Raw genomic sequence first — 26,666 nt, 5'->3', positions numbered from 1 at the left:
TCCCTTTTAATTTCTCCTTTGACCCATAGATTTAGTAGAAATTTGTTGTTTAACTTCTAAGGATTAGGGATTCAATTTCCAAATATTTGTATGAATTTTTTTGATCCTTTGATTCTAGTTTTACTGTTCTGTACATGGATTAGAAACAGACAAAATACAGGTAATACTCAGGTACTCTGAGGTAAAATTATTCTGTAACCTGCATTTTTATTGAAAAATACCTTTTAGTGCTTTTTGTATACATTGTTTATAATTCCTATAAAAAGCAGAGATACTGTATTTAGAAAGTACTTACAAAAGAGGTTTTTTTCATCTAATTTAGAGTTCGTTGTCGAAATGCTGGTCCTGTAGCTTTGGCTGAGAAGAGCATTGCCCAAGTTGCAGAAAAATTCGTATTAAGAGGTTACTGTCCAAACTGCAACCAAGTCTTTGCGGAGGAAACCAGTACCCGAAATCACAAGCAGAATTCAGGGCACAAAGTCCGAGTCATTACCTCAATGGAAGAATCAGTCTTACTTTATTGCCATAGCAGTGAAGGGAACAAACCTTCTTCTGACTTGAATCTCTTGCTAGATCGATCAAAATTTTCATCACTTAAAAGAACCATGTCTGTTCAAGAATCTAACTCACAAGATTGCACCACTGTTCCAAAAAAGAAGATGAATTTAGAAGGTAAAAGCCATGAAGGTACAGTTTGTGTTCAGAAAGAAAAGTCATTTGTTAAAACCTGGTTTTGTGAATGCCATCAACAATTCCTAAGTGAAGATGCAGTAGAAAAACATGTTTTCTCAGCAAACACAATGTGTTATAAGTGTGTGGTCTGTGGAAAGGTATGTGAAGATTCAGGGGTCATCCGTTTACATATGAGCCGGATTCATGGAGGGGCACATTTAAATAACTTTCTTTTCTGGTGTCGGACATGCAAAAAGGAGTTAACAAGAAAAGAGACTATCATGGCACATGTGACTGAATTTCATAATGGACACAGATATTTTTATGAGACGGATGAGGTAGAAGGTGAAACTTTGCCAACATCCTCTGCAACATTGGTGAGTAATTTGACTGCTAAGAATCCTTCTTCAACTATTACTATTATTGATCATTCTCCAGCAAATAGTCCTCCAAGGGGTAAATGGCAGTGCCGAATTTGTGAAGATATGTTTGATTCCCAGGACTGTGTAAAACAGCATTGCATGTCTTTAGCAAGTCACCAGTTTCATAGATACAGCTGTGCCCATTGCAAAAAGACTTTTCACAAGGTTGAAACACTGTACCGACATTGCCAAGATGAGCATAACAATGAGATAAAAGTTAAGTACTTCTGTGGGCTTTGTGATCTTACCTTTAATGTGGAAGAAGCATTTTTAAGTCATTATAAGGAACACCACAGCACAGATTATGTGTTTGTGTCAGAAAAAACTGAAACTTCAATTAAAACTGAGAATGATTTTCCAGTAATAGAGACCAGTAACCTGTTAACCTGTGGTTGCCGTGAGAGTTACATCTGTAAAGTTAACAGAAAGGAAGATTATGGTAGATGTCTCCAAATCATGCTGGATAAAGGTAAACTGTGGTTTCGCTGCACCTTGTGTTCAGCAACAGCACAGAATGTAACTGACATCAATACTCACATCCATGAAGTGCACAGAGAAGAAAAGAGTGAGGAGGAAAAGGAGCAACGGTATGTCATCAAGTGTGGCACTTGCACCAAAGTGTTTCACGATCCTGAGAGTGCTCAGCAGCACTTCCATAGAAAACACTGCTTTTTACGGAAACCCAGTGTGGCTCATTTCGGATCTGAGAAAACAAGCCTGTACAAGTTTGCTGCCAGTGCCTCACGTCCAGAGAGAAAACTAAAACAGGCAGTAAGCCATCCAAAAAATTCAGAGATGGAGAAGGGAGCCGAGAATGACCTAAGCTGTCAGAATATAGGTATGGCATTACAACTCTAATGTCTGTGCAGATTTCACATACTGATAGAGAAACATACATGTATTGTAGCCATCCTTGTTTTTAAATTTATTTATTTTGAGAGTGTCCACACAAGTGGGGAGGAGGCAGAGAGAAAATCCCAAGCAGGCCCTGCACTGTCAGTGCAGAGCCCAATACAAGGCTGCATCTCACTAATCCATGAGATCATGACCTGAGCCCAAATCAAGAGTTGACACTTGGGGCACCTGGGTGGCTCAGTCGGTTGAGTGTCCAGCTTCAGCTCAGGTCATGATCTCACAGTTCATGAGTTCAAGCCCCGCATCAGGCTTTGTGTGCAGACAGCTCGGAGCCTGGAGCCAGCTTCAGATTCTGTGTCTTCCTCTCTCTCTGCCCTACCCAGTCTCACTCCCTCTGTCAAAAATAAACAAACATTAAAAAAAAAGGGGGTTGACATTTCACCGAATGGGCCACCTGGGTGCACCTGTGGCCATCATTTTTGTGAAAGCTAATAATGATTCAGTTTTGAAGTAAGAAACATGGTGGGATGATACAGTAATCATTATAGCATATACTTTTGGGGGATATGTATTCCTAAATACGAATACATACTAGTATTTAAATATTCATTTAACTACTCTAAACTTAAGGGGACAAAGAGTATATATTAGATTTAAACACTATGTATTTAAGATAACATTGTCTTTTATAAGAAGCATGGGAATTTTGAGAGATGAAGAAAATTGATAGTCTTTCTGAAAGTCAGATTTAAAATTTATATATATATGTATTTATATATATAAATAAAATTTATATATATATATTATATATATAAATGTTATCCTTAACATTTAGATTCTTCTTATCATTTAGAAGGTTCATTAAGAAGATAAATCCAGTGAACTCTTTGTGTTTATATTTTGACTTTATTCTTTTGTTGTTGGAAAATTCTTTTTTTTTATTTAATTAAACTTGTTTTTTTATTCCAGTATAGTTAACATAGTGTTATATTCATTTCAGGTGTACAGTATAGTGATTGAACAGTTCTATACAGAACTCGGTGCTTATCATGATAAGTGTACTGTTAATCCCCTCACCTATTTCACTCATCCTCCCCATCCACCTCCCCTCTGATAACCACTAGTTTTCTATATTCAGAGTCTAATTTTTGTCTTTTTTTTGTTTGGTTGGTTTCTTAAATTACACATGAGTGAAATCGTATGGTATTTGTCTTTCTCTGACTGACTTATTTCCCTTAGTATTATACCGTCTAGATCCATACATGTTGCAAATGGCAAGATTTCATTCTCTTTTATGGCTAATATTCCATTGTATATATACACCACATCTTCTTTATCCATTCATCTATCCGTGGACACTTGGGTTGTATTTATAAGTTGGCTATTGTAAATACTGCAGTAAACATAGGGGTCCATATATCTTTTTGAATTAGTGTTTTCATATTCTTCAGGTAATTAGTAGTGGAATTACTGGATCATATGGTAATTCTATTTTTAATTTTTCAAAGAATCTCCATATTTTCCATCGTGGCTGTACCAGTTTGCATTGCCACCAACAGTGTATGAGGGTTCCTTTTTCTCCACATCCTCATATTTTGGCTTTATTCCGTAATTATGAGAAATCTTAATGTTCACTTCAGAATTTATATATTTTTGTTATGATTTTCTGGAAAGCAGAGCTTTTACTTAGACTTAAAATAGCAATTAGAAGAGAGTTACAAATGGTAGCAGGAAACCAGGGAGAAAATTGAGGTATAGATCCCTTTGTACTTAATCTAGATAAGACTCCCTAAGTGTAGGTGTGCTGGGTGGCTTAGGTGCTGTCAACACAGAGCGAGCTTTGGATTCTTTCTCGCCCTCTCTCTCTGCCCCTCCCCCCTCAAAATAAATAAATAAACTTAAAAAAAAAAAGAGGAAGTCTAGAAGAGGACAATGGTTTTATTTTGTTTAGAAGTATAATTTGTCGTGGTTAGAATATAATTTTAAGTCCATATTCTTTTAAATAAATATGAGCTCTTGGTAAGTTACACAGTGTAGAGAGGGGACAATGAGGATATGTGAAAATTTTGGCTAAAATTTTTTTATAAACTATTTTTATGAACTACTGAGTTTATACAGGCTTGCTGTATATAGCATTTGTAGATCTTAGCATCATCTTTAGTCATGGCATGTTTTATGTAAGAAATGATTACATGACATACTATCAACTCATTCAGTTCTACTTTTAACAGTGAAGCAGTGATTACACTGTTTTTATGTTCTCTTGTGCTTTTCTCTTGTTCTCCCGATTACTTTTGGGAATTTATGTCGGTCTGTGTTTGATAGATGATTGTAGTATCTAATCTACAATTACTAAGAATTTAAAAAAATTTTTTTTCCTTAGTAATTTCTACACCCAGTGTGGGGCTTGAACTCACAGCTCCATGATCAAGAGTCACATGCTCCACTGACTGAGCTAGCCAGGGGCCCTTACAATTACTAAGAATTTTAAGACAAGATAAAAGAAGATAGGTGGCTTGGAAATGGGAGAGGATGGCTGTGCAGTATATTTGAGGGAGGCTGTATTAGATGGAGTAGAACCTAGTCATTTTAAAAATAATTTAAAATGTTAAGGTTTGCATTGGTACACTAGAAACTTTAAGGCCTTATCAAGATAGAAAATTATGAAAGAAGTGAAAGAGATGGAGAACAAGAGTTGGAGAATGGTGGAAGAAGAAAGAACTTAAGAGAACCAAGAAAGATGTGTTTATGGTAGGAGGTGCTGATGTGCCACCAGTACCTATTATGCACCACTTTATGGTAGAGGGTTGTCATTTATTTCATTTGTGCTCTGTAGGGTTTTTAATCACATAGCTAGCAGGTTACTAATAAATCAGCCTAGATTGGGAAAAGAACATAATTCTGGTGGGGAGAAGTTCTTACCAGGTAATCTTGAAATTTTATTTTAATATATATATTTTAAATGTTTTTAGTTATTTTTGAGAGGTGAGGGAGCATGAGCAGGGGAGGGGCAGAAAGAGGGGGACAGAGGATCCAAAGCAGGCTCCAGGATGTCAGCATAGAGCCCAGTTCAGGGCTTAAACTTTCACAAACTGTGAGATCATGACCTGAGCCGAAGTTGGATGCTTAACTGACTGAGCCACCCAGGTGCCCCACCTTGAAATTTTATCTGATGGATGGTGCAAGTTTTTGGTTTTTCAGCCTTAAAACTTGGTCTTTTAGTTCTCCCAGTACATTGTTTTTTAATTATCATTTATTTTATTATTATTATTTTATTATATTTTATTATTATAAACAACTTTTAAAGAAAGTCTTAGCTATAACAGATTTGGTAATGATGGAAGTAATTTTGGAAGTGGCGGAAGCTATAATGATTTTGGCAGTTATAACAGTCTTCAAATTTGGGACCCATGAAAAGAGAAAAGAGACAGAAGCTGTGGCCCCTATGGTAGTACAGGCCAATACTTTGCCAGTCTACAAAACTAAGATGGCTATGGCAGTTCCAGCAGCAGCAGTAGCTATAGTAGTGGCAGATTTCAATTACTGCCAGGAAACAGCTTAGCAGGAGAGGAGAGCCAGAGAAGTGACAGGGAAGGTGTAAGTTACATGGATTTGTGGACTCAGACCAGCATATTGGTGGCAGAGCCTAGCTGCTACATACAGAGAAGACATGTTTTAGGCAATATTCATGTGTATGGGCAAAAAAAATGAGGACTGTATTTCTGACTAATTGTGTGACAGGTTTTTTTAATTTATTTTTTAAAAAATTTTTTAATGTTTATTTTTGAGAGAGAGCAGTGTGCATGCAAGTGGGGGAGAAGCAGAGAGAGATGAAGACACAGAATCCAAAGCAGGCTCCAGGCTCTGAGCTGTCAGCACAGAGCCCAATGCAGGGCTTGAATCCACAAGCCATGAGATCATGACCTGAGCCAAAGTTGGATGCTCAACCAACTGAGCCACCTCAGTTGTTTTTTGTTTTTTTTGTTTTTTTTTTTAATTAAAAAGAGAAAGACAGGCTTAGCATCAATGGCATGTATTTATAGAAAGAATAATAAAATTTTGGAAGTATTCAGAATATTTTTTATCTGGTGTAAATATACTGTATCATGTATAGGTTTGGATCTCATGAAAAGGTTTAAGTAGAAATAATATTCAAGATTAATATTTTTGCATATTCTCTAGTATCTTTTAAACTTGAAAAATTAAAGCGTTTTTAGCTAATTCTTACCAAATTCATGTTAATGTTTCTCTTCTCAGATGAAGAAGTTGTTGAACTTCCAGATTTGGATTATCTGCGAACCATGACTCATATAGTCTTTGTAGACTTTGATAACTGGTCAAACTTTTTTGGTCATCTACCAGGGCATCTTAACCAAGGAACATTCATCTGGGGCTTTCAAGGTATGATTGATAAGGAAAACATCTGATACCTTCTCCTCTTTTCTCCATTAGAATATGTTCCACATTAAAAGGATTGCTCTTGAACCTTCTTGAATAGAACATACAAACGTAATTGCAATATTGTCACTTTGCATTGTAGCTACTTTGCCAGAATATTTTTCTCTTTACATTTCTTTGTGGTGAATGTTAGCTCTCTTTGGTGACCTAAAGTTTGTGGATCTTTTGATACATATTGAAAAAACATTTATTCAGCACCTACAATGTGCCAGGTACTAATGCTTGGTATTAACCCATGCTTACTGATTATTATATTTATCTCCTTCTTTTTTTATTTTTTTTTTTCAACGTTTATTTATTTTGGGGACAGAGAGAGACAGAGCATGAACGGGGGAGGGGCAGAGAGAGGGAGACACAGAATCAGAAACAGGCTCCGGGCTCTGAGCCATCAGCCCAGAGCCTGACGCGGGGCTCGAACTCCCGGACCGCGAGATCGTGACCTGGCTGAAGTCGGACGCTCAACCGACTGCGCCACCCAGGCGCCCCAATATATTTATCTCCTTCTTAAAACATAAGGCAGGATGCATGAGAAGTTTATTTTTTCCAGAGTGTAAAACTAATAAATAATAGAGTTAGCTTTTGAACTTGGACCGCTTGGCTACAGAACTAGTATGGTTTTAAAATTGCCGTAATTGCCTCTTCAGTTCATCCTTACTGAACTGAAGTTCATAACTACGCAACTTCATCTAAATATTTCTTTACAAACCATTGACCAAACAGGGAGAGAGATGACTATGATTTACGGAAGTTTAGTATAGTGAGCATCCAATAAACTTTATGTTTGATAGGCAACAGCATATAAGAGGATGATTTGGGGTGCCTGGGTGGCTCAGTTGACAGCTCAGGTCATTATCTCCGGTTCATGGGATTGAACCCTGTGTTGGGCACTGCACTGACAGCATGTTGCCTGCTTGGGATTCTCTCTGTCCTTCCCCCCCACCTCACACTCTCTCTCTCTCTCTCTCAAAATAAGTAAATAAACATTTTTAAAATAATTTTAAAAAGACAAAGAGGAGGACTGGATTTAGGATAGAGACATACTGACCTCAAAAAAATTAAAAAAGAAACGTACTGACCTGGATAAATACTCTAGTACAACCTTTTAGTAAATTTAGCTTTGCTGATTGCCTATCATTTCTATCCACTGAATAGTCTTGACATATTTGTTAAAAACAAAACAAAACAAAATTAATGCTTACATTTATATGGAATTATACCAGTCAGAGACTCCTTACACATAATTACTTTTGATTTTCCTTAACATAACCTATGAGTTTTCAGATTAATGGGCAGATGCAGGGAAGGTGGCCTACTTTGCCAAGATTGTAAAGCAACAAGATGGTGATGCCTATACTAGAACTGAGTTCTGCATTCTAATCTAGTACTTGCCCTCTAAAAAAATCTTTTTCTAGTGTGTTTTTTCTTGATAGAGCTTTCAGTTGTAGCTACTGTTCAGTTCTCTTTTTTTCTCTGTTTGACTATCATTTATGCCTTTTCTAAAAATAATAGGAGGAAACACCAATTGGAAGCCTCCACTCAACTGTAAGATCTATAATTACCTGAATAGGATTGGATGTTTCTTCCTTCATCCTCGTTGTAGTAAAAGAAAAGATGCTGCTGATTTTGCCATATGTATGCATGTGAGTGATTGTTTTATTCAAAATCTAATGTGAATCTAGGACCCATTTGGAATTTTTTTTTCCACTTGAATCGTAATGACAGTATAGAGCATTCTTCAGTGCCATATTTTTGTATAAAACCTTCTACATAAGATTCTGCTGATGACTAATGAGAGCAAGGACCCATATCATACTTATTTACTGCTTTCCCCAATTCCTAGCAGACTCCCAGCTACCCATTGTAGACCCTCAACTATTTATAGAATAATGATCAATAGATGACAGTGTATTTGATGTATGCTGACATACTTTCACATTTTAACATCTCTGAAATTGGGAGACACCTTAACAATCACTGTTGGCCTAGGTGAAATTTGCAATTGCCTCTCTGTCTGCCAGTCACCTAGAGAAACTACCAACCTGAGACCCATTTTAAATTAAATTCTCTGCTTAAATGTAAGTCAGTTTACATGTCGCACTGATAACATGAATTTACTCTGTAACCTTGTTAACTCCTGCTTACATTTTAAACCACAAAACATTTTCTTTTCCATCTATTCAGTGCTAAGATTGAATTATGCAGATTACCTTGCTTACCTTCTCTCTATGGCAGATTTATTTCTTATTTATCCTTAGATTAAGTGTGTAACCCTTGTAGCATTCCAGCCTCTTATTTGACTTCTTTTGGTATTTTTTTTCTTTCTTAGTGGCACATAAAATAGCTTATCTTATAATTCGTGGCAGTTTACATTTGATTAAATGTGTTATATTTTATTTATGAAGGAGATCTTTGTATCATACTTTGGTGGGAGCTAGAGAACAAGTTAAATAAACCTTTTTAGGGGTGCCTGGCTGGCTCAGTTAGTGGAGTGTGCAACTCTTGATCTCGAGGTTGACTTTGAGCCCCATGTTGAGTGTAGAGACTACTTTAAAAAAATAATAAAATCGTAAAATAAATAAATAAACCTTTCTAGGTATGTGTTCATACTGAAATAGATGTAATGGTTTAAAACTCAAATACTGATTTTTATCAACATATGCATTTTGTTCCAACTTAGGCTGGCCGTCTAGATGAACAACTACCCAAGCAGATTCCTTTCACCATCCTCTCAGGAGATCAAGGTTTTCTGGAGCTAGAGAACCAATTTAAGAAGACTCAGAGGCCAGCACATATACTAAACCCTCACCATTTAGAGGGAGATATGATGTGTGCCTTGTTAAATAGCATATCTGATACTACCAAAGGTACGCAGCTGCAGTCACAGTGCAAACCACCCAAGAGGAGGAGACTTCACTGCTGAGAGAAACCAATAAACTGCTGTCCACTAGTGAACTACTGGCTGCTCACTAAAGCATCATGCTCTCATACTTTTTTTATTTTTTCCTTTTCTCCCTTTCATTTTTTAGTGTTTTAGAGAAAGGATGATTTCATAATTTTCTGAAGCCTTTTCTGATCTAATAGATAAAATCTGTGTTCATGTATATAAAATACATATTCATGATTTGAAATATGTTAGTATAATTTTGCAAAGCTCAGAATCCAGATTTTCACTATTTCTGAAATTCCAAATTTATCTTCAATTTTTCTGAAAGCTAATTGCTTATAGATTAAACCAGAAAGAATAAATAATACTATGGCAATTAAAAAAAAAAAAGATCATTTTAAGAGATTGGCAGGGATGAAATGAAGCCCTGAGAGAGGTTTAGTTCCTTGAAAGAGGTACCTTCCTGTCCTATTCCCAGGACTTAAACTCTCTTCTCTGACATTCTGATATTGTTCAATGAAAGGACGTGCTAATGTTCCACTTTCACTACCAAGCATTTAAGAAAGGATGTAATTCTAGGGAATCAGATGAGTTTTTTCATAATTTCTGAAGTAAATGTGAATAGAAGAAAAGAACAAAAGAATAATTTTTAAATATCCTAATGGCTTCCAGTCATGAATAAGATTTGAAGATATTGATGAATGACCTCAATGAAAACGTATCTTTGGCATTTTTATCATAAGCTTTATTTTTTTTTTAACACTTAATTTATTTTTGAGAGACAGAGACAGAGCATGAGCAAGGAAGGGGCAGAGAGAGAGACACAGAATCTGAAGCGGGCTCCAGACTGTAAGCTGCCAGCACAGAGCCCGATGCGGGGCTTGAACCCACAAACTGTGAGTTCATGACCTGGGTCGAAGTCGGCCACTTAACCGACTGAGCCACCCAGGCGCCCCTTTATTATATGCTTTAAATTTTCCAACTCTGCTGTCCGCCTAGGTATTTTTTTCTTTCAACATTTTTGGAGCCACATTTTGATTGAAAACCCATTCTGAAAAATTTTGCTCTAATCACTCATTACAGTGGATCAGTTTACTTCTGCCAAGTTAGGAATCTTTAATCTACTAGCCCAACTCTGCTCTTTAAAGGAAAATCAACTCTGTTTTGCATATTTATGTCATTCTTTAGTACTGAATTTTATCTTCCTGTTCTGTAATTTTTGTTTTCATCTGTTTGCTTTTTCTATATCTGGCTGCTCTTTTTTTTTTTTTTAATCTTTTTCTTTTATTTTTTTGCCATCCTGTCCCCAGTCCTTAACAACATCCACTTAATATCCTGTGAAATACCTAAATTTTTACCTTCTGCCACCCTAGAGCACCTTTTTTCCCTTTTCTTATGCTGCTGATTTGGGAAACATTTCTGTGGTAATTTCCAACGTGAAACTTATTATCGGTTTGCCTTTCTTACCAACTTGATTTGGAATGAGAGCTGCATATAAGTAGGTCTGCATGGGTGTATTAGGGTTGGAGGTAAGATATAGGTTATTATATTCTGATTGTTCCCCTCTCAGTGCCCCTTATGCTCTAGGTGTGTGTGGTTTTTTTGTTTTTTTTTAATCAGTTCATAATCAGTGCTCTTATGAATTTACGGCTCTTTGAGGGCACCTGTGTACTTTATTCTGAATTTTTATGAAATGCAGAGATTGTACTACAGTGCATAAAAGAAGGGCATGGGCTTTGGTTTGAATGCTAACTTTGCTGCCTCCGTGCTGTGTGATTTCAGGCAAGTTACTGAACTTTTTCTGAGCCTCACTTTTCATATCTATAAAGTCGTAAGAATTAATGATACGTATAAAATGTCTAGCACAGCATATAAAGTACTGTGGGTATTTAATAGCAGCTATTTTTATTATTACTACCATAAGAAAAAAATATGATTCCTAGCCACTACTTTTTATTTCTGTTTTTTCTAATATTTTTTATTGTGGCAAAATATATGGAAGATTCACCATCTTAACCATTCTGAAGTGTATGTATATAGTTCACTGGTGTTAACTACATTTACATTTTGTGCAGCCGTCACCATCATCCATTTTCAGAGCTTTTTTCATCTTGCAAACTGAAACTTTATACCCATTAAACAGTAACTTCGCACTCCCCTTTCCCCAACCCCTGGCAAATACCATTCTTCAGTATTTTGACTAAGTACTTCATATAGGTGAAATCATACAGCATTTGTCTTTTTGTGGCTGCCCTGTTTCACTTAGCATAATGTCCTCAGGCTTTATCCAGGTTATAGCAAATGTTAGAATTTCCTTCCTTTTTAAGGCTGAATGATATTCCATTGTATGTATAGACTTTTGTGGGAAATCAAATAGGTATGTCCTGGGTTAAGAGATTATAAGGGAACACATTGCAAAGCAGAAAACTGCTTTCTGGCCTTGCTGAAAACAGCAGCCAAGCTTTGTTAATATATACCTAGGGGTTAGGTCCTGCCTATGCTCACAAATTCCTTAGACCATGTTATCACATGGAATATTTTACCCTGTCTTAACTTGTTTTTCTGCACGTTTTCTGTACATTCTTAGTGGCATGTAGCCCACTGAGTATTGCACAATGTTATCCTCAGTGTCTGCTCAATAAACATGGGAGCTTGAGAGCAGCTCGAAGAGACTTCCCTAAGCCTCCCTCTCACCTCTCTTGACTTGCATGGAATCTTGAGCATTCCTTTCTGCCATCCTCAGCCTTGCTGGACAAAGCCAAAAGCTGAACCCACAGACTGTTTTTTGCTTATCTGTTTGTCCATCAGTGGATGCTTACATTGTATCCATGTTTTAGCTCTTGTGAATAACTGCTATGAACATAGATGCACAAATATCTCTTCAAGACCTTGCTTTTTATTTCTTTTGAATATATACCCAGAAGTGTAATAGCTGGATCATATGCTAATTCTATTTTTAATTTTTTGAGAAACTTCATACTGTTTGCCATAGTGACTATATCATTTTACATTCCTACCAACAGTGTACAAGGGTTCCAAGTGTTCTGTATCCCTGCTAACACTTGTTGTTTTCTAAGTTTTGTTTGTTTTTTATAGTAGTCATCCTAATTGGTATGAAGTGGGATCTCATTGTGGTTTTGATTTCCATTTCCCTAACAATTAGTGATGTTGAGCATCTTTTAATTTTTTTAAATTTTTAAAGTTTATTTATTTTGAGAGAGAGGGAGCGAACACACAGAGGAGGGGCAGAGAGAGAGGGAGACAGAGTCCCAAGCAGGCTCCGCACTATCAGCGCAAAGCCTGACATGGAGGTCGAACTCATGAGCCATGAGATCATGACCCAAGTGGAAGTCAAGAGTCAGACACTTCCGACTGAGCCACGCAGGTGCCCAAGCATCTTTTCATGTGCTACAGCCACTACATTTTAAAAGTAATGAAAATTACTAAAATTAAGTGGCCAAAGATGTGTAGAATCCTTCAATCATGAGTTTTCATTTAGACCTAGATTTAAAGATACTTACGTAGCTAACTCTAAAATTCAAAAAAATTCAAAAAAACAAGGTATACTGAATCACAATATGTTCAGATTCAGTTGAAGACAAATTTTTTTCTTTATGGAAGGCTTAAAGACATAAAATTGACTAGTAGTGAACTTTATAATAAGAAAAAGAACAGTCCTTGGATAACTTTATTCCATCACCTTTCCTAATAAATGGCTTTGAAAAATAGTAGAATAATAGCGTTTGTTTAAAAATGATATTTGATATGTATTGGGATTTAGAAAATTTCTCAGTGTCCACAAATACTGTCATTCTTCTTAGGCCTTTAAGGTACTTTTGGTTACCACAAGAATGCCAGGGTAACTCCTCCCTCCTAGCTTATTAGCACAGTGTTCCTATCTTTAGATTTGAAAATAAGACCGTTTGGGGTGGAAATCATTGGACCTTTCTGAAAATCTGACAAAAAGCTATGTTTCTTTCCTCAAAAATGAACAGGTATAGGAGCACCTGGGTAGCTCAGTTCGTTGAGCATCTGACTCTTAATTTTGGCCCAGGTCATGATCTCAGGGTCCTGAGATTGAGCCCTACAAGAGATTCGTCACTGACGGTGGAAGCTGCTTAAGATTCTCTCTCCCTCTCCCTCTGTCCCTCCTCTGCTTGTATGCTCTCTCTCTTTCTCTCTCTCTCTCTCTCTCTCTCTCTCTCTCTTTAAAGTTTGTTTGAGAGAGAGCACACACACATGCAAGTTGGGGAGAGGCAGAGAAAGAGGGAGAGAGAGAATCCCAGGCAGGCTCCACACTGTCAGCAGAAGGCCTGATGTGGGGCTTGAACTCACAAACCATGAGATCATGATCCAAGCCAAAGTCGGATGCTTAACTGACTGAGCCACCCAGATGCCCCACCCCTTTCACTCTAAAATTAAAAACAAAAAAACTTGTATATGCAATATCAAATACAATTTCAGGGGCTTTGTGGTCTCAAGGCTCCTAGTTACCGATTAACCCACAAAACTCTTTAGAATATGACAAAAATTCATACTGCAAGTAACATACAGTGAGAAGTTCTCTCATATTAGTCATTATTTTATAGGCAGTTTGCTGATTTTTCAGGTTTTGTAAATCTCCATCATAGCATAAACAAATGATAGAAGTTTGAACCTGTTATTTCTTTATAATTTTTCAGAAATTTTCTATTGTTAGGACCAGAAAGTGATATTACTGAACTGGAGCTTCCTATATAAACAAGAATCTATTGAATAGTGTCATGAGAATCTGTGACAATGTTGTATCTTTAGTTTTTGCCAGTTTTTCAGTTAATGGAAGGTTTTTTTCAGGAAGTATTTTTCACAATAGAAATAAATACAGTCTGAGTGGCTGGTTCCCTATATAAATGTCAAGTCAGTTCACCATAAGATATTACTTTTTTTGCTTGGTAGGGAGGGAACAGCTAAGTAGCTTTACTACTGGTACTTTTTAAAATCTCTCAGAGCCAAAGCATAAGAGACTCTCAAAAACTGAGAACAAACTGAGGATTGATGGGGGGGTGGGAGGGAGGGAAGGGTAGGTGATGGGCATTGAAGAGGGCATCTTTTGGGATGAGCACTGGGTGTTGTATGGAAACCAATTTGACAATAAATTTCATATATTAAAAAAATCTCTCACTTAGAGTAAGTCATTTACTCTTTCTGGCAACATAACCCTTTAGACTAAATTTGAGATTTGAACGTGGCATGGCTTTTGCCCTGTAAATTAAATTCTCTCTCCTTCTAAGCCTCAGGATTCAATCACCTACATTTTGATTACAGCTATGATAAATATATAAATCTCTGTAGAGCTATTTTAAAACATCTATTAATTTGACACCTTTGGCCCTCTTATCCTTCATTAGTTCTATTTTATATTGTACTCACTTTTTTTAAATGTTTATTAATTTATTTTTGAGAGAGCACAAGCAAGGGAGGAGCAGAGAGGATGGGGGAGACACAGAATCTGAAGCAGGCTCCAGGCTCTGAGCTGACAGCTCAGACATGGGACTTGAACCCACAACCACAAGATCATGACCTGAGCCAAAGTTGGACGCTCAACCAACTGAGCCACCCAGGCGCCCCAGTTGTTCTCACTCATTTAAAATTTTACAGGGGATGCCTGGGTGGCTCAATTATTTAAGCATCTGGCACTTTTAGTTTTTAATGTTTATTTATTTTGAGAGAGAAATCATCAGTGGAGAGGCAGAGAGAGGGGAAGAGAGAATCCCAAGCAGGCTCCATGCTCTCGGCACAGAGCCCAATCAATGCTGGGCTTAATCTCAGGAACCATGAGATCATGACATGAGCTGAAATCAAGAGTCAGTCCACTGACTGAAATCAAGAGTGAGCACCCCAGGTGCCCCTAAGTGTCCAACTCTTGATCTCTACTCAGGTCTTGATCTCAGGGTCGTGAGCTCAAGCCCTGCATTGATTCCGTGCTGGGTGTGAAGCATACTTAAAAAATAAAATGAAAAAAAAACTTGCCAAGAAACATGGATCCTTTCTAGTAATCCTAATCAGAGGAGCCAGGTATACTTTCTCTTCCTCTAGACCTTTTTTTTTTTTTTTTTTTACATTTTATTCACAAATATATGTTCATTCTAACTCGACTCATATTCCGAAGATGCAGATATAACTTGTCACTTAAATGTTTTTAAGGAGAGAAAAGGAACTAATCTTTATTGAGGGCCTACAATGTGCCAGCCACTCTCCTGGCTGCTTTTTATATTTGTAGTGGTTGAATATGTTTAAACATGTTAAAAGAACAACTTCCACATGTTATTTAATTACCTTTTCAACACTGTGAGGTAGGATGTGTTAAGATCATCCCATTTCGTGGAGGTCCAGAAAGGTTAAAATAAGCTACCTGTGGCCACACAGCAAGTATTTTTCTCTTTATCAGTATCTTCTGGTAAGGCTGAGCCTTTTACTGATACAAATATCTGATTTTATGATGTAGAGAATCCAGTGCGAATTATTGACTCTAACCATTCTTGAAAAAGATAAAGACGTTTTGCTGTAGTGTTGACAACACAATTGCAGAGTTTATATAAAGATACCAAATCTGAGAGTTTAACAAAAATAACATTTAGGAAGATGTATGGGGGTGGACAGAAAATTAAAAGATTTGATTGTGAGTTTTGGTATTGCTGATTATATATCAAACACAGCCAAGGAAAGTGATCAGCACTGTGAGTTCCCTAATATCTTTCATAAAAACAAACAAACCCCTATCTTAGCCATACTTTATAATGGCTGAATTTCTACATTACCTTTTCTTTCTTTCTCTTTTCTTTCTTTCTTTCTTTCTTTCTTTCTTTCTTTCTTTCTTTCTTTCTTTCTCTTTCTCTTTCTCTTTCTCTTTCTTTCTCTTTCTCTCTCTCTCTCTTTCTTTTTCTTTCTTTCTTTCTTCCTTTCTTTCTTTTTTCTTTCTCCATTGGTGGCAATTGCTTATATAAAAAGTTCTGGAGGTGCCTGGGTGGCTCAGTGGGTGAAGCCTCCAACTCGATTTCGGCTTGGGTCATGATCTCCCCACTTGGGATTCTCTTTCTCCCTCTCTCTCTGCCCCGCCCCCTCCCCTGCCACTTGCTCTTTCTCTCTCTAAATAACTAAACTTTAAATAATTAAAAAAAAAAAAAAGAATTCTATGGGCTCTTAGAGATCTAATTATATAACAGAACTTAGATGTATCTTGTAGTTTAGTTGAAGAATATTGATTTATGTAAAATTTTCTTTTTAAAAACATAGTTTTGTATGTTCAGTTGTTTATAGTTCTTTAGTAATTAAACATCTTCTTTGAGTTTTATGTAAAGTATTAACTTCCCTAGAATATTTTTTCAAGGTTGAACTTGATATTATGAATTAATTCAGTCTGAAAGCAGATTTTACTATGCTTCAAGATAATTTTTGTTGAATCTGAGTACCATAGGGCCTAGGACTTTGTCATATCTGTTTGGTGTATGTCATCATTTTGGAATGAATGGATGGAAGGAAGCACTAAGTATCATTGGTATCTATGGAATCATACCAATTACACAAAAATTTTTAAGTTTTTATTTATTTTGAGAAAGATACAGAGACCAAGTCGGGGAGGGACAGGGAGAGAGGCAGACAGAATCCCAAGCAGGCTCCACACTGTCAGCACAAAGTCCGATGCAGGGCTCAAACTCAGGAACCATGAGATCGTGACCTGAGCAAAATCAAGAGTTGGACGGTTGACTGGGCCACCCAGGCGCCCCCCCAATTACACAAATTTTTAAAGCCATCTTAAGTATGAAACATAAAAGTTCACCCATGTCATGAAAATGTGGCTGACAGAAGTAGCATCATGCTGTATCCAGTAGTCATTATATAAAATAATTGTTGAACTTAATTCTAAAAGTCTTCCAGTTGTTTCTTCAGCCTGTTACTGAGACTATCTACAGGTTGTTGGTTAGGACACCATCCTAAAAATCTATGTGATACAATTAATTCTTTGTAAGTCAATGAAAACAGGAAAGAATATTCATGATTTTCTCTGTTCTACAGGTGGGGCTGACTGAGGCAAAGAAAACCTTTTTTAATTTTTGCAACCTAGTGTCATGCTAATCCTTGTGATTCAAACCTACACTTTTGCCTAAGCCTTGTATGCAATGATGAATTGTTTAGTCCAGTTAAAACATTCTGCTTTTGACTGGCATTGCTTTTGAATTGAAATAACAGAAACCTTGGGTACTTTCTCATTGTTCCTAATGTCTTAAGGCTTAATTTGTTGTTCTTCAGATTGTATATGTAAAGTTTTATTTCCCTAAAACATAGCTTGAAATATTTGAGTTTGTAAGTGTACATAACAGATTATAAAAACAGCATTAGTATTTTTGCTGGAATGGCAAAAGATGGCTTACAACAAATTTCTGCAACAAAGAAATATAAGTGAAATATAGTGATTTTTATTTATAAATACTAAAAATCTTAAATTTTTAAATGTATATTTAAGTTTTTACCTATTTTCCACAAAAGCAAATATGTCCATGTGACTTATATTCAGGTATTTAATTTCTGATTCAGTCACTATGATGTATATATTGATTTAAATGTAGTTAAAGTGATAAATCAAGTCTTTGCTCACTGGTTCAAATTTTAAGTGACTTTTGCAATACCTGATCAGTCATATCATTTTTATATAGACTTAGGTTTTTCATTATGAAAGTATATAAGACATCAGGTAAGTGAGTTTGTGCCATGAAGAAGTATTGCTAATTTAAGCCTGTGGTCTCTATGGCAATGATGCATGATAGTCAAAATATAGAAGAACTTTATCTCATCATTTTAGAAATTTTAAGATGATTTCATGTAACTTAAACTTGGGAGTTTATTTGCTAGATTTAAACAAGCATACTAGCTTTTCTTAATTTCTAGGTTTTTTTAATAATAGAATTTTAGATTCATTAACAGTTGTGCTAAAATAAATTTTTCAAATAATTTGAATATAGAGCTGAAATTGAATTAATTTCATTGGCCTTTTTTCCCCCTTGATTTATTTAAGTAGTATTTGGTAAGCATTTTTAAAAAGGAAACCTATAGGAAAAGTGGTACAATACTAATGAATTGTAATTGGTAAGCTTTGCTATGGTAGAAGTGATTGAAAATAATATTGTTTGAGACTACATAAATGATGGCACAATAACTGTTTCAGAAATATATTTGTATTTATTCTGCCTTACAGAATGTGATAGTGATGATAACCTGGGTATAAAAAATACTTCAATAGAAGAAGAATTCACATCCACAGAAGGTAACCTAATGGAGTTAATCCTTTTCCTACTTCACTGTATCTGTATTTTTTAATTGCTCCCCTTCTTACCACTTCATCCACTCCTACTCCCTCCTATTAACCTCCTACCCCTGAGTTTCAGAAATATTGTTTCCTTGTTTAAAGGAGAGTTTGCATTTTCTTTTTTTTTTTTTTTTTTTTTGAGAGTTTGCATTTTCTTATGGAAGTTGAATCAAGGACAAAAGCCTAAAATAATTATTTTCTGACCCTTTGCAGAAAAAGTTTTCTAACCCTAGGCTAGGAGAAGATTTTGGTTTCCTAATTTTTCTTTATTTCAAGTAGTATTGAATTAAGAATATTATAAGTTAGGGGCACCTGGGTGGCTCAGTCAGTTAAGCATCCAACTCTTGATTTCATCTAGGGTCATAGTCTCACGATTCATGGGATCAAGCCCCGCAAATCCTCCACTAGTGCGGAGCCTGCTTGGAATTCTCTCTTTCCCTCTCTTTCTGCACTTTTCCCCCTTGTGCATACATGTTCTCTCTCTCCTTCTCTCTCTCTCTGTCAAAAAACAAGAATATTACAAGTTAAATGTGGAACTATGAAAACAAGCACTTCTATCTGATTATTAATGGGCTGTTTCTATAAATTAAGTCTTTCCCTCTTCTTAAAGGAAAAACTGTTTTCTTCCATAGGTTAAAGAGAACTTTTTTATTCACATCGAATAGTTTCCTGGCTGTACCACTATTTAGTTGTGTCATATGCTTTTATTTTGGTTTTTCCATAACAGACTGTGCTTTTTAATAACCATAGGGAAAAACAAAACAGTGATTTTAGAAAATGGTTTAAGCTTCACTGAAGAAGTTTAACTATTTCAATGACATCTTTAACCTTAAAGACAACAGAAGTCTTAATATATTCCAATAAAGTATTTGTTGTTGGAGATTTGAGAATGGGAATGTGGAGACTAGAGTGTAGGGAGGAAAATGTGGCTAAACAAGCATAGAATAGCCCAGCTGATTTATTTTCTGTGTATTTGCTTGATCTCTCACATAATGCAATTGTTTAAGAGCATACCCTGGGGGCTCCTTGGTGGCTCAGTCGGTTGAGCCTCCAACTTTGGCTCAGGTCATGATCTCTCGATCTGTGAGTTCAAGCCCCACGTGGGGCTCTGTGCTGACAGCTCAGAGCCTGGAGCCTGTTTCAGATTCTGTGTCTCCCTCTCTCTCTGCCCCTCCCCCACTCATGCGCTTGCTCTCTCTCTCTCTCTCTCTCAAATAAGCATTAAAAAAATTTTTTTTTTTTTTAAAGAGCATACTCTGTGCTATTAGGAGTTTAGGAATTTGAGTCTGGCAGTGGACTTGATTCATCAAAACTCTAGTCTTATAGGGGCGCCTGGGTGGCGCAGTCGGTTAAGCGTCCGACTTCAGCCAGGTCACGATCTCGCGGTCCGTGAGTTCGAGCCCCGCGTCGGGCTCTGGGCTGATGGCTCAGAGCCTGGAGCCTGTTTCCGATGCTGTGTCTCCCTCTCTCTCTGCCCCTCCCCCGTTCATGCTCTGTCTCTCTCTGTCCCAAAAATAAATAAACGTTGAAAAAAAAATTTAAAAAAAAAAAAAAAAATAAGAAAAAAAAAAAACTCTAGTCTTATAACCAAAATTCAGTGGTTAAATAAAGTTGGCAGTAAATCTGCAACCTAAATGGAAGCAAGTTTTTTTGACCATCTTGTTTTCCCAACATGGTTTTTCAAGGTCTAGCTCACTGCTTAGCAGCCACATAATAATGAGTTAAACAAATGAAAGAACTTTTGTGAGTTAAAAACAAAAACAAAAAATAAAAACAAAAAACCTGCCACCTAAGTTGTTTATCAAGACCACTAAAAGATAAACACCACTGAGCATCTAAGTAGTTCAGACTTGGCAGCCTTTATTTTCCACTCATGACTTAATCCCATGGAAAATGCCACACAAAATTATAACTTTTAAATAACCACCCTTGAGGAGCTTTCACAGTTTTTATGGTTCCTAGCTGACCCAGGAAATCTGAGATATGTATAATGCAATGTGTACCAGAGTTTCTAACATTTTGTTACCTCTGGCTGTTTTATGATTTGGAGAGTTTTTACATTTTTGTGATTCTTCAGTTTGGCAAAAAGATTGCTATTAAAGAATTCAGGAAAAGATACTTTAAACTACTTGTCATATGAGGTAAGAATGTAATGCTCTAATTCTAAGAAAAATCAAAGTGTTATGTGCGTGGGTTTTTTGTTTTTTTTTTCTGATGCTTTATATAAATAAGTTTGACAGCCCACAGTGTTCCATGTTAAGTTAAGGAATTTGGTCTCCTCTGCAGTTTCCTCTGATACTCTTCTTTTTCCCCTTTCACCCAACAAGAACTAGCTCAAATATCATCTCTTAGGTTGAACCGTAGAGACTTGACATTTTGTAGGCATTGTTGTTTGGTCATTACTTTTAGAGTTACCCTTTTTAGAGAGAGCTAACTGCTGCCTTCTCTAGCCTTCCTCTGTACCATACCAAACATATTTATCTGCTTGTGTATTATCCCCTTGAGAAGTAGGATCATGTGTTTTGTTGTTGTTTTGTCTTTTTTTCAGTAGCACCTAGCTCCTGGTGTTTGGCACTAAAATGATTGCCTGTTGAAGAATATACTTATAACAAACTCAGAATATGTTAGAGCTAGCAGGACCCATCTCTCTAAAGCTAAGTAAGGGAAATTAAGATTAAGGCCATTTGGGGGTGCCTGGGTGACTCGATTGAGCATCTGACTTCGGCTCAGGTCATGATCTCGAGGTTCGTGAGTTCCAGCCCCTCATTGGGCTCGCTATTGTCAGCACAGAGCCCGCTTTGGGTCCTCTGTGCCCCTCTCTCTCTTCCCCTCCCCATGTCTCAAAAAATTTTTTTTAATTAAAAAAAAAAGATAAAGGCCATTTGGGTGAGAGAAGAGTGGGTGATTTATTGACCCTGCACCATGGAAGCAAAGTGGTATTTTAGTGCAGACTTATTAGCAAAACTTAAAAAAAAGGTTAAATAACTTCTCAAGCCTCTTTTCATTCTTTTTCTTTCCGGCATGACATTGTAACTGCCTGACAAATAGTGGTAAAAGGCAGGATAAATCTTGTGACTTTTTGCCTTGAGGAATGGTAGTTTCCTTACCCACACTATGTACCCCCATGATGATTTGTCTCATTCTTTGCTGCTGTTCTCTATAGACCAGTATCAGACTCTGACTACCCATGCCAATCATAAATATCTTCTGTAATCTATTTTGTATACCAGACAGGGGAAGTAGGGACCACATAGTATGGTGGTATAGAGTGCAGACTTTGGATTCAGACTGCCTTGGTTAAAAACTCAGCTCTCAATTAATAGCAGTCATCATATAATTAATATTATAAGTAGTAAAACATTGTGGCTAGTTGAATGAACAAATACAGAATAAGAGAGAATAATATGTTTATTTTTTAATTCAGTTAATGTTTAAGAAAACACTAATCTCAACAGCTCTGTGAGAGTCAGAATATTCTCTTCATTTTACATAAAAATGTAGTCTTCTAAACATTAAGTAATTTGCCTCCAGATTCTCAGTCTCAAAATGATGGGGCATGATTCATATATAAGTATCCTAACTCCTACTACTGAGTTCTTGCCTATTCTGCAGTAATTACCTCTTTTTCAAAGAGAATGAAATTAAGGCAAAGACCTACTTCCCACAAATTCTCTTTATTTCTTCATATAGCTTTCCGTTATTGTTTAATGTTCTTTCATTTCAACCAATGGATTCCCTTTAGCATTTCTTGTAAGGCAGGTCTGCTAGTAACAAACTCCCTTACCTTCTGTTTATATTGGAAAGTCTTCATTTCTCCTCCATTCTTGAAGACTAGTTTTGCTGGATATAGAATTCTTGGTTTATAGGTCTTTTTTCCAGCACTTTAAATATGTTATCTCACTGCCTTCTGGCCTCCATGGTTTGATGAAAATTAAGCTATTAATTTTATTATTGAGAATTTCTTATACATGATGAATTGCTTCTCTCTTGCTGCTTTTGTTGTTTTTGGCTTTTGACAGTTTGATTATAATGTGTCTCAATGTGGATCTCTTTCAGTTTCTTCCTGGAGTTTGTTGAGCTTCTTGGATGCATAGGTTCATATCTTTCATCAAATTTGGGCTATTTGTTTGCCATTATTTCTTCAAATATTCTTTCTGCCCCTTTCTCCTTCTGGGGCTCCCATAATGCCTGCCTTACTGCATTTGATGGTACTCCACTGGTCTCTTAGCCTCTGCTTGCTTTTCTCCATTTTTCTTTCTGATCTTCAAACTGGATAAATTGCCCTATCCTCAAGTTTGCTGATTCTTTTTTTTCTGTTTGCTTAAATTTGTTAAACTTTTATAATGAATTTTTCATTTCAGTTGTACTTTTCAGCTCCAGAAGTTCTATTTGCTGGCTTCTCATACTTTCCATCTCTTCATTGATAAGTTCATTTTGTTCATGCATTGCTTTCCTGGTTTCCTTTAGTTCTTTGTCCATAATATACTTTAGCTCTTAGAACTTATTTAAGACAATTGATATAAAGTCCTTGTCCAGGAAGTCCAATATCTAGGCTTTCTCAGGGACAGTTTAATTCATTTTTTTTTTCCCTTCAAATGGGTCATACATTTCTGTTTCTTTGTATTCTTTGTTTTTGTTGTTGTTGAAAACTGGGTATGCAAATACTACCAAATACTACAGTACCTCTGGAAATCAGATTATATCTCTTCCCCACAGTTTGCTGTTATTATTAAAGGTTGTAATTGTCTGTTTGGTTGGTTGCTTTTCCAAACTACAGTTGACCCTTAAACCCAATGGGTTGGGGCACTGACACCACCCAACACGCAATCAGAAATTTATATTCCCAAAAACTTAACTGCTAATAGCCCGCTGTTGACTGGAAGCCTCACCAATAACATAAACTGTCGATTAACACATATTTTGTATGTTATATGTGTTATATACTATTTTCTTAAATAATCTACAGAAAAAAAATGAAGAAAACCATAAGGAAGAGAAAATACATTTATAGTACTGTACTGTATTTGTATTTATCAAAATCCATATAAAAGTGGACCCACACAGTTCAAACTTGTGTTGTTCCAAGATCAACTGTATTTTTGCAAAAAATACATGTCTGGTCCTCAAAGTATCTAAGTCTCTATTTTTTTAATTTTTTTTTTTTTTAATAGTATCCACACCCAACATGGGGCTCGAACTCACATGCTCTTCCAACTGAGCCAACCAGGCACTCCTGAATCTCTGTTCTTTTAGCTTGTGTTCAGCTAGTGTTTTACCAGGAACTGCCTTGATTACCAGAAGCTCAAAACAAAACAAAACAACCTTTTCTTAGTGTTTGCAGTTTGGCTCTGTGCTGAAGCTCCTCAGCATTTAGCCAGGCTTGCACTGGGCCTACAAATCAGCCAGTGGTGAAAGCTTAGGGTCTTTTCAGGTATTTTCTTAGCGTGCATCCTGTCCTAGGGCATGTGCAGGTGCTTTTGAATGCCCTAATTTCCTGAAGAAAGTTTCTGGGAGTTTTCCTTCTAGGTGTTTATTAGGTAGTCTTTTGTATGTCTCAACTATAATCTTTTGCTCCAGGCTATGTTTTGTTGTGTGTTTTTTTTTTTTTTTTTTTATTCACCTTAAAATGTTTTGAGCAATGCCCACTGCTTTTTGTTCCTAAATGGGTTCTGAGCAAGGCAAAACAGAGACATATGCCTTGTATCCATCCTTTTTGTAGCCCCCAGACAGACTAAAACAAACAAACACAGTAATTTGTAATTTCTACTGTACTCCATCTGGAACTAGGGTCCAGAGTCCCATACCAGGAACATTCTCTGTTGTTTTCAAGACTGCTGCCAAGTCAAGGAGGTGGTGAAGAAAGGGCAAGTAAAAATACCACTAGGCTTTCCTCCTGGTTCTTTTTTAAGTTTATTTATTACTTATTTTGAGAGAGAGCATATGTGCATGGGCAGGAGAGTTGGAGAGAAAGTGGGGGAGACAGAAACCCAAGCAGGTTCCATGCTGTCAACTCAGAGTCTGACTTGGGGCTCGATCCCAGGACCGTGAGATCATGATCTGGGCCAAAATCAAGAGTCACTTAACCAACTGAGCCAGCCAGGTGCCCCTTTCCTACTGTTTTTATGTTGTCTATTTCTTGATTTAATGTTTGCTTAGTTGCTGTGAACCTTTAAATGTTTTTCAGACTTTGGACAAAGTTGTTTCTGATGGTTTCTGTGTGTGTTTCAGTGTTTCTGTGGAAGGATGGGTGTTTGCAGCTGCTTACTCCACCATTTTGTTGAATTCACTCCAAGACTGATATTATTTCTTCTTTAAATGTTTTAGAGAATTCACTGGTAAAACTATCTAGGCCTGGAGTTTTCTTCCTGGGAAGTTTTTTGATAATAGATTTATTTTCTTTAATATATATAGGTGTTCAGATTTTAATTTTGTGTCAGTTTTTAGAGAATTGTGTTTTTCAAGAAATTTGTCCATTTTACCTAAATTGTCAAATATACCAAATGTACTTTTTATTTCTGTAGGATCTGTGGTGATATTTCCTCATTTGTTACTGATATTGGTAATTTTTGTTTCCTGTCTTTCCTGATCAGTCTAACTTGAAATTTATCGATTTATTTGATCTTTTTCAAGGAATGAACTTTTTTTTTTAAGTGTTAATTTTTTTTGAGAGGTGGGGACGGAGGGCAGAGAGAGAGAGAGAGAGAGAGAGAGAGAGAGAGAGAGAGATTGGGAGAGAGAATCCCAAGCAGGCTCCATGCTCAACGCAGAGCCTGATGTGGGGCTCCATCCCATGATCCTGGGATCATGACCTGAACCAAAATCAGGAGTCAGACGCTCAACCAGCTGAGCCACCCAGGTGTTCCTAGTTGTTTTGATTTTACATAGATCTCATTTCTCTGTTGAGATTTTCTATGCATTCATCCTTAAGTCCTTGAAAATACAAATTTTCTAAAATTCTTTTCTCCTAATTCCAACAGCTCAGTTATCTTGGGGATTAGTTTCAATTGGCTATTTTTCTTGACTGTTGGGTTACATTTCTTTTTCCCCTTGCAAATCAAGTGATTTTTGATGTATATGGATATTGTGGATGTACACTGCAGATTTTTTGGATTTTTGTTTTGTTTTGTTTTTTTTCTTTTGAAGGCAGTTACCTGATAGACCTAATCTCCAACCTCTGCCTCTTCCACAGCAGGCAGTAGCTAAAGTTGCTTACTTCTTTTACTTCCGAACTGTGGTTTTTCACTCAGAATCTTAGATCGTCTCCTTTGTATGCAAAGTTTAGAAGTCAACTAAGAATTTGTAGATTTCGAGGATCCTCCTTCTGTTGGTTTCTTGTTTCTTCTGGAATACCCTTCTTTTTTCAAAACTTCCTTTCCCCAGCTCCACTTTCTAGCTTCTATGATTCAAACTCTGTCTATGATGCCTTAAGCCACACAGTTTCACTTCCTGGGTTAAGTTTTATTCTTGTTCTACAAGGACTGAGGAATACCCTGAGGCAATAAAACCATAAAGCTGAAAATTGAACCCTGTGCAGTTTGCTTCTTTCAGTGATCAGCTTCTGTCCTGTTTCTACCTGATTTTTTTGTTCTCCAGTGCCTTAAAATAGTTCATAATTGTTATCTACGAGAGGGCTAATCCAACATAAGCTACTCCACTATTATTAGAAGTGGAACCATTTAATTGTTTTTGTATATTTTTAGTTTTCTGTTTTCTTTTAATTGGTTTGTAAGTTATATACCTTATTTCTATTTTTTTGTGCTTATATTGGCATTTTGCCACATTTTTACATGTAATTTAAAAACTAAAGTATACCTACATGCTGTCTGCCTCTGCAACAAGAAAAGGACTCTAAAACCCTTCAATTCTGATCCTCTCCTCCCAACTTAGATGCTGGTATTCTCCAGTGTTTGGTTCTCTGGGTGTAAATGCATATAGTATAATGAACACAAAAATTGTACAAAAGATCTTACATCCCTCAGGTTAAAAAAATGGAATAGCACCAGCATGTTAATTTCCTGGGGCTGCCATAACTACA

General features: G+C 36.5%; 1 protein-coding gene across 4 annotated transcripts in view; it reads left to right on the top strand.

The window, feature by feature from the left end:
* Positions 1–26,666, top strand: part of ZNF451 (zinc finger protein 451) — an 88,653-nt gene that overhangs the window by 56,922 nt on the left and 5,065 nt on the right. For 2 of the 4 annotated variants that reach the window (XM_047101625.1, XM_047101629.1), the window contains 5 exons: positions 323–1,932; positions 6,207–6,350; positions 7,917–8,047; positions 9,085–9,271; positions 18,521–18,589. In XM_047101625.1, coding sequence (XP_046957581.1) covers positions 323–1,932; positions 6,207–6,350; positions 7,917–8,047; positions 9,085–9,271; positions 18,521–18,589 — 2,141 coding nt within the window. The remainder of the gene's footprint in view (positions 1–322; positions 1,933–6,206; positions 6,351–7,916; positions 8,048–9,084; positions 9,272–18,520; positions 18,590–26,666) is intronic. The other 2 variants (XM_047101626.1, XM_047101628.1) reach the window with 2 other exon arrangements.

The sequence above is a fragment of the Lynx rufus genome, unplaced genomic scaffold (assembly GCF_022079265.1).
Source record: "Lynx rufus isolate CCGP_SWC_20201006 ecotype Redwood Valley unplaced genomic scaffold, mLynRuf1.p SCAF_6, whole genome shotgun sequence".
NCBI lineage: Eukaryota > Metazoa > Chordata > Mammalia > Carnivora > Felidae > Lynx > Lynx rufus.
This window is presented reverse-complemented; position numbering and strand designations above follow the sequence as displayed.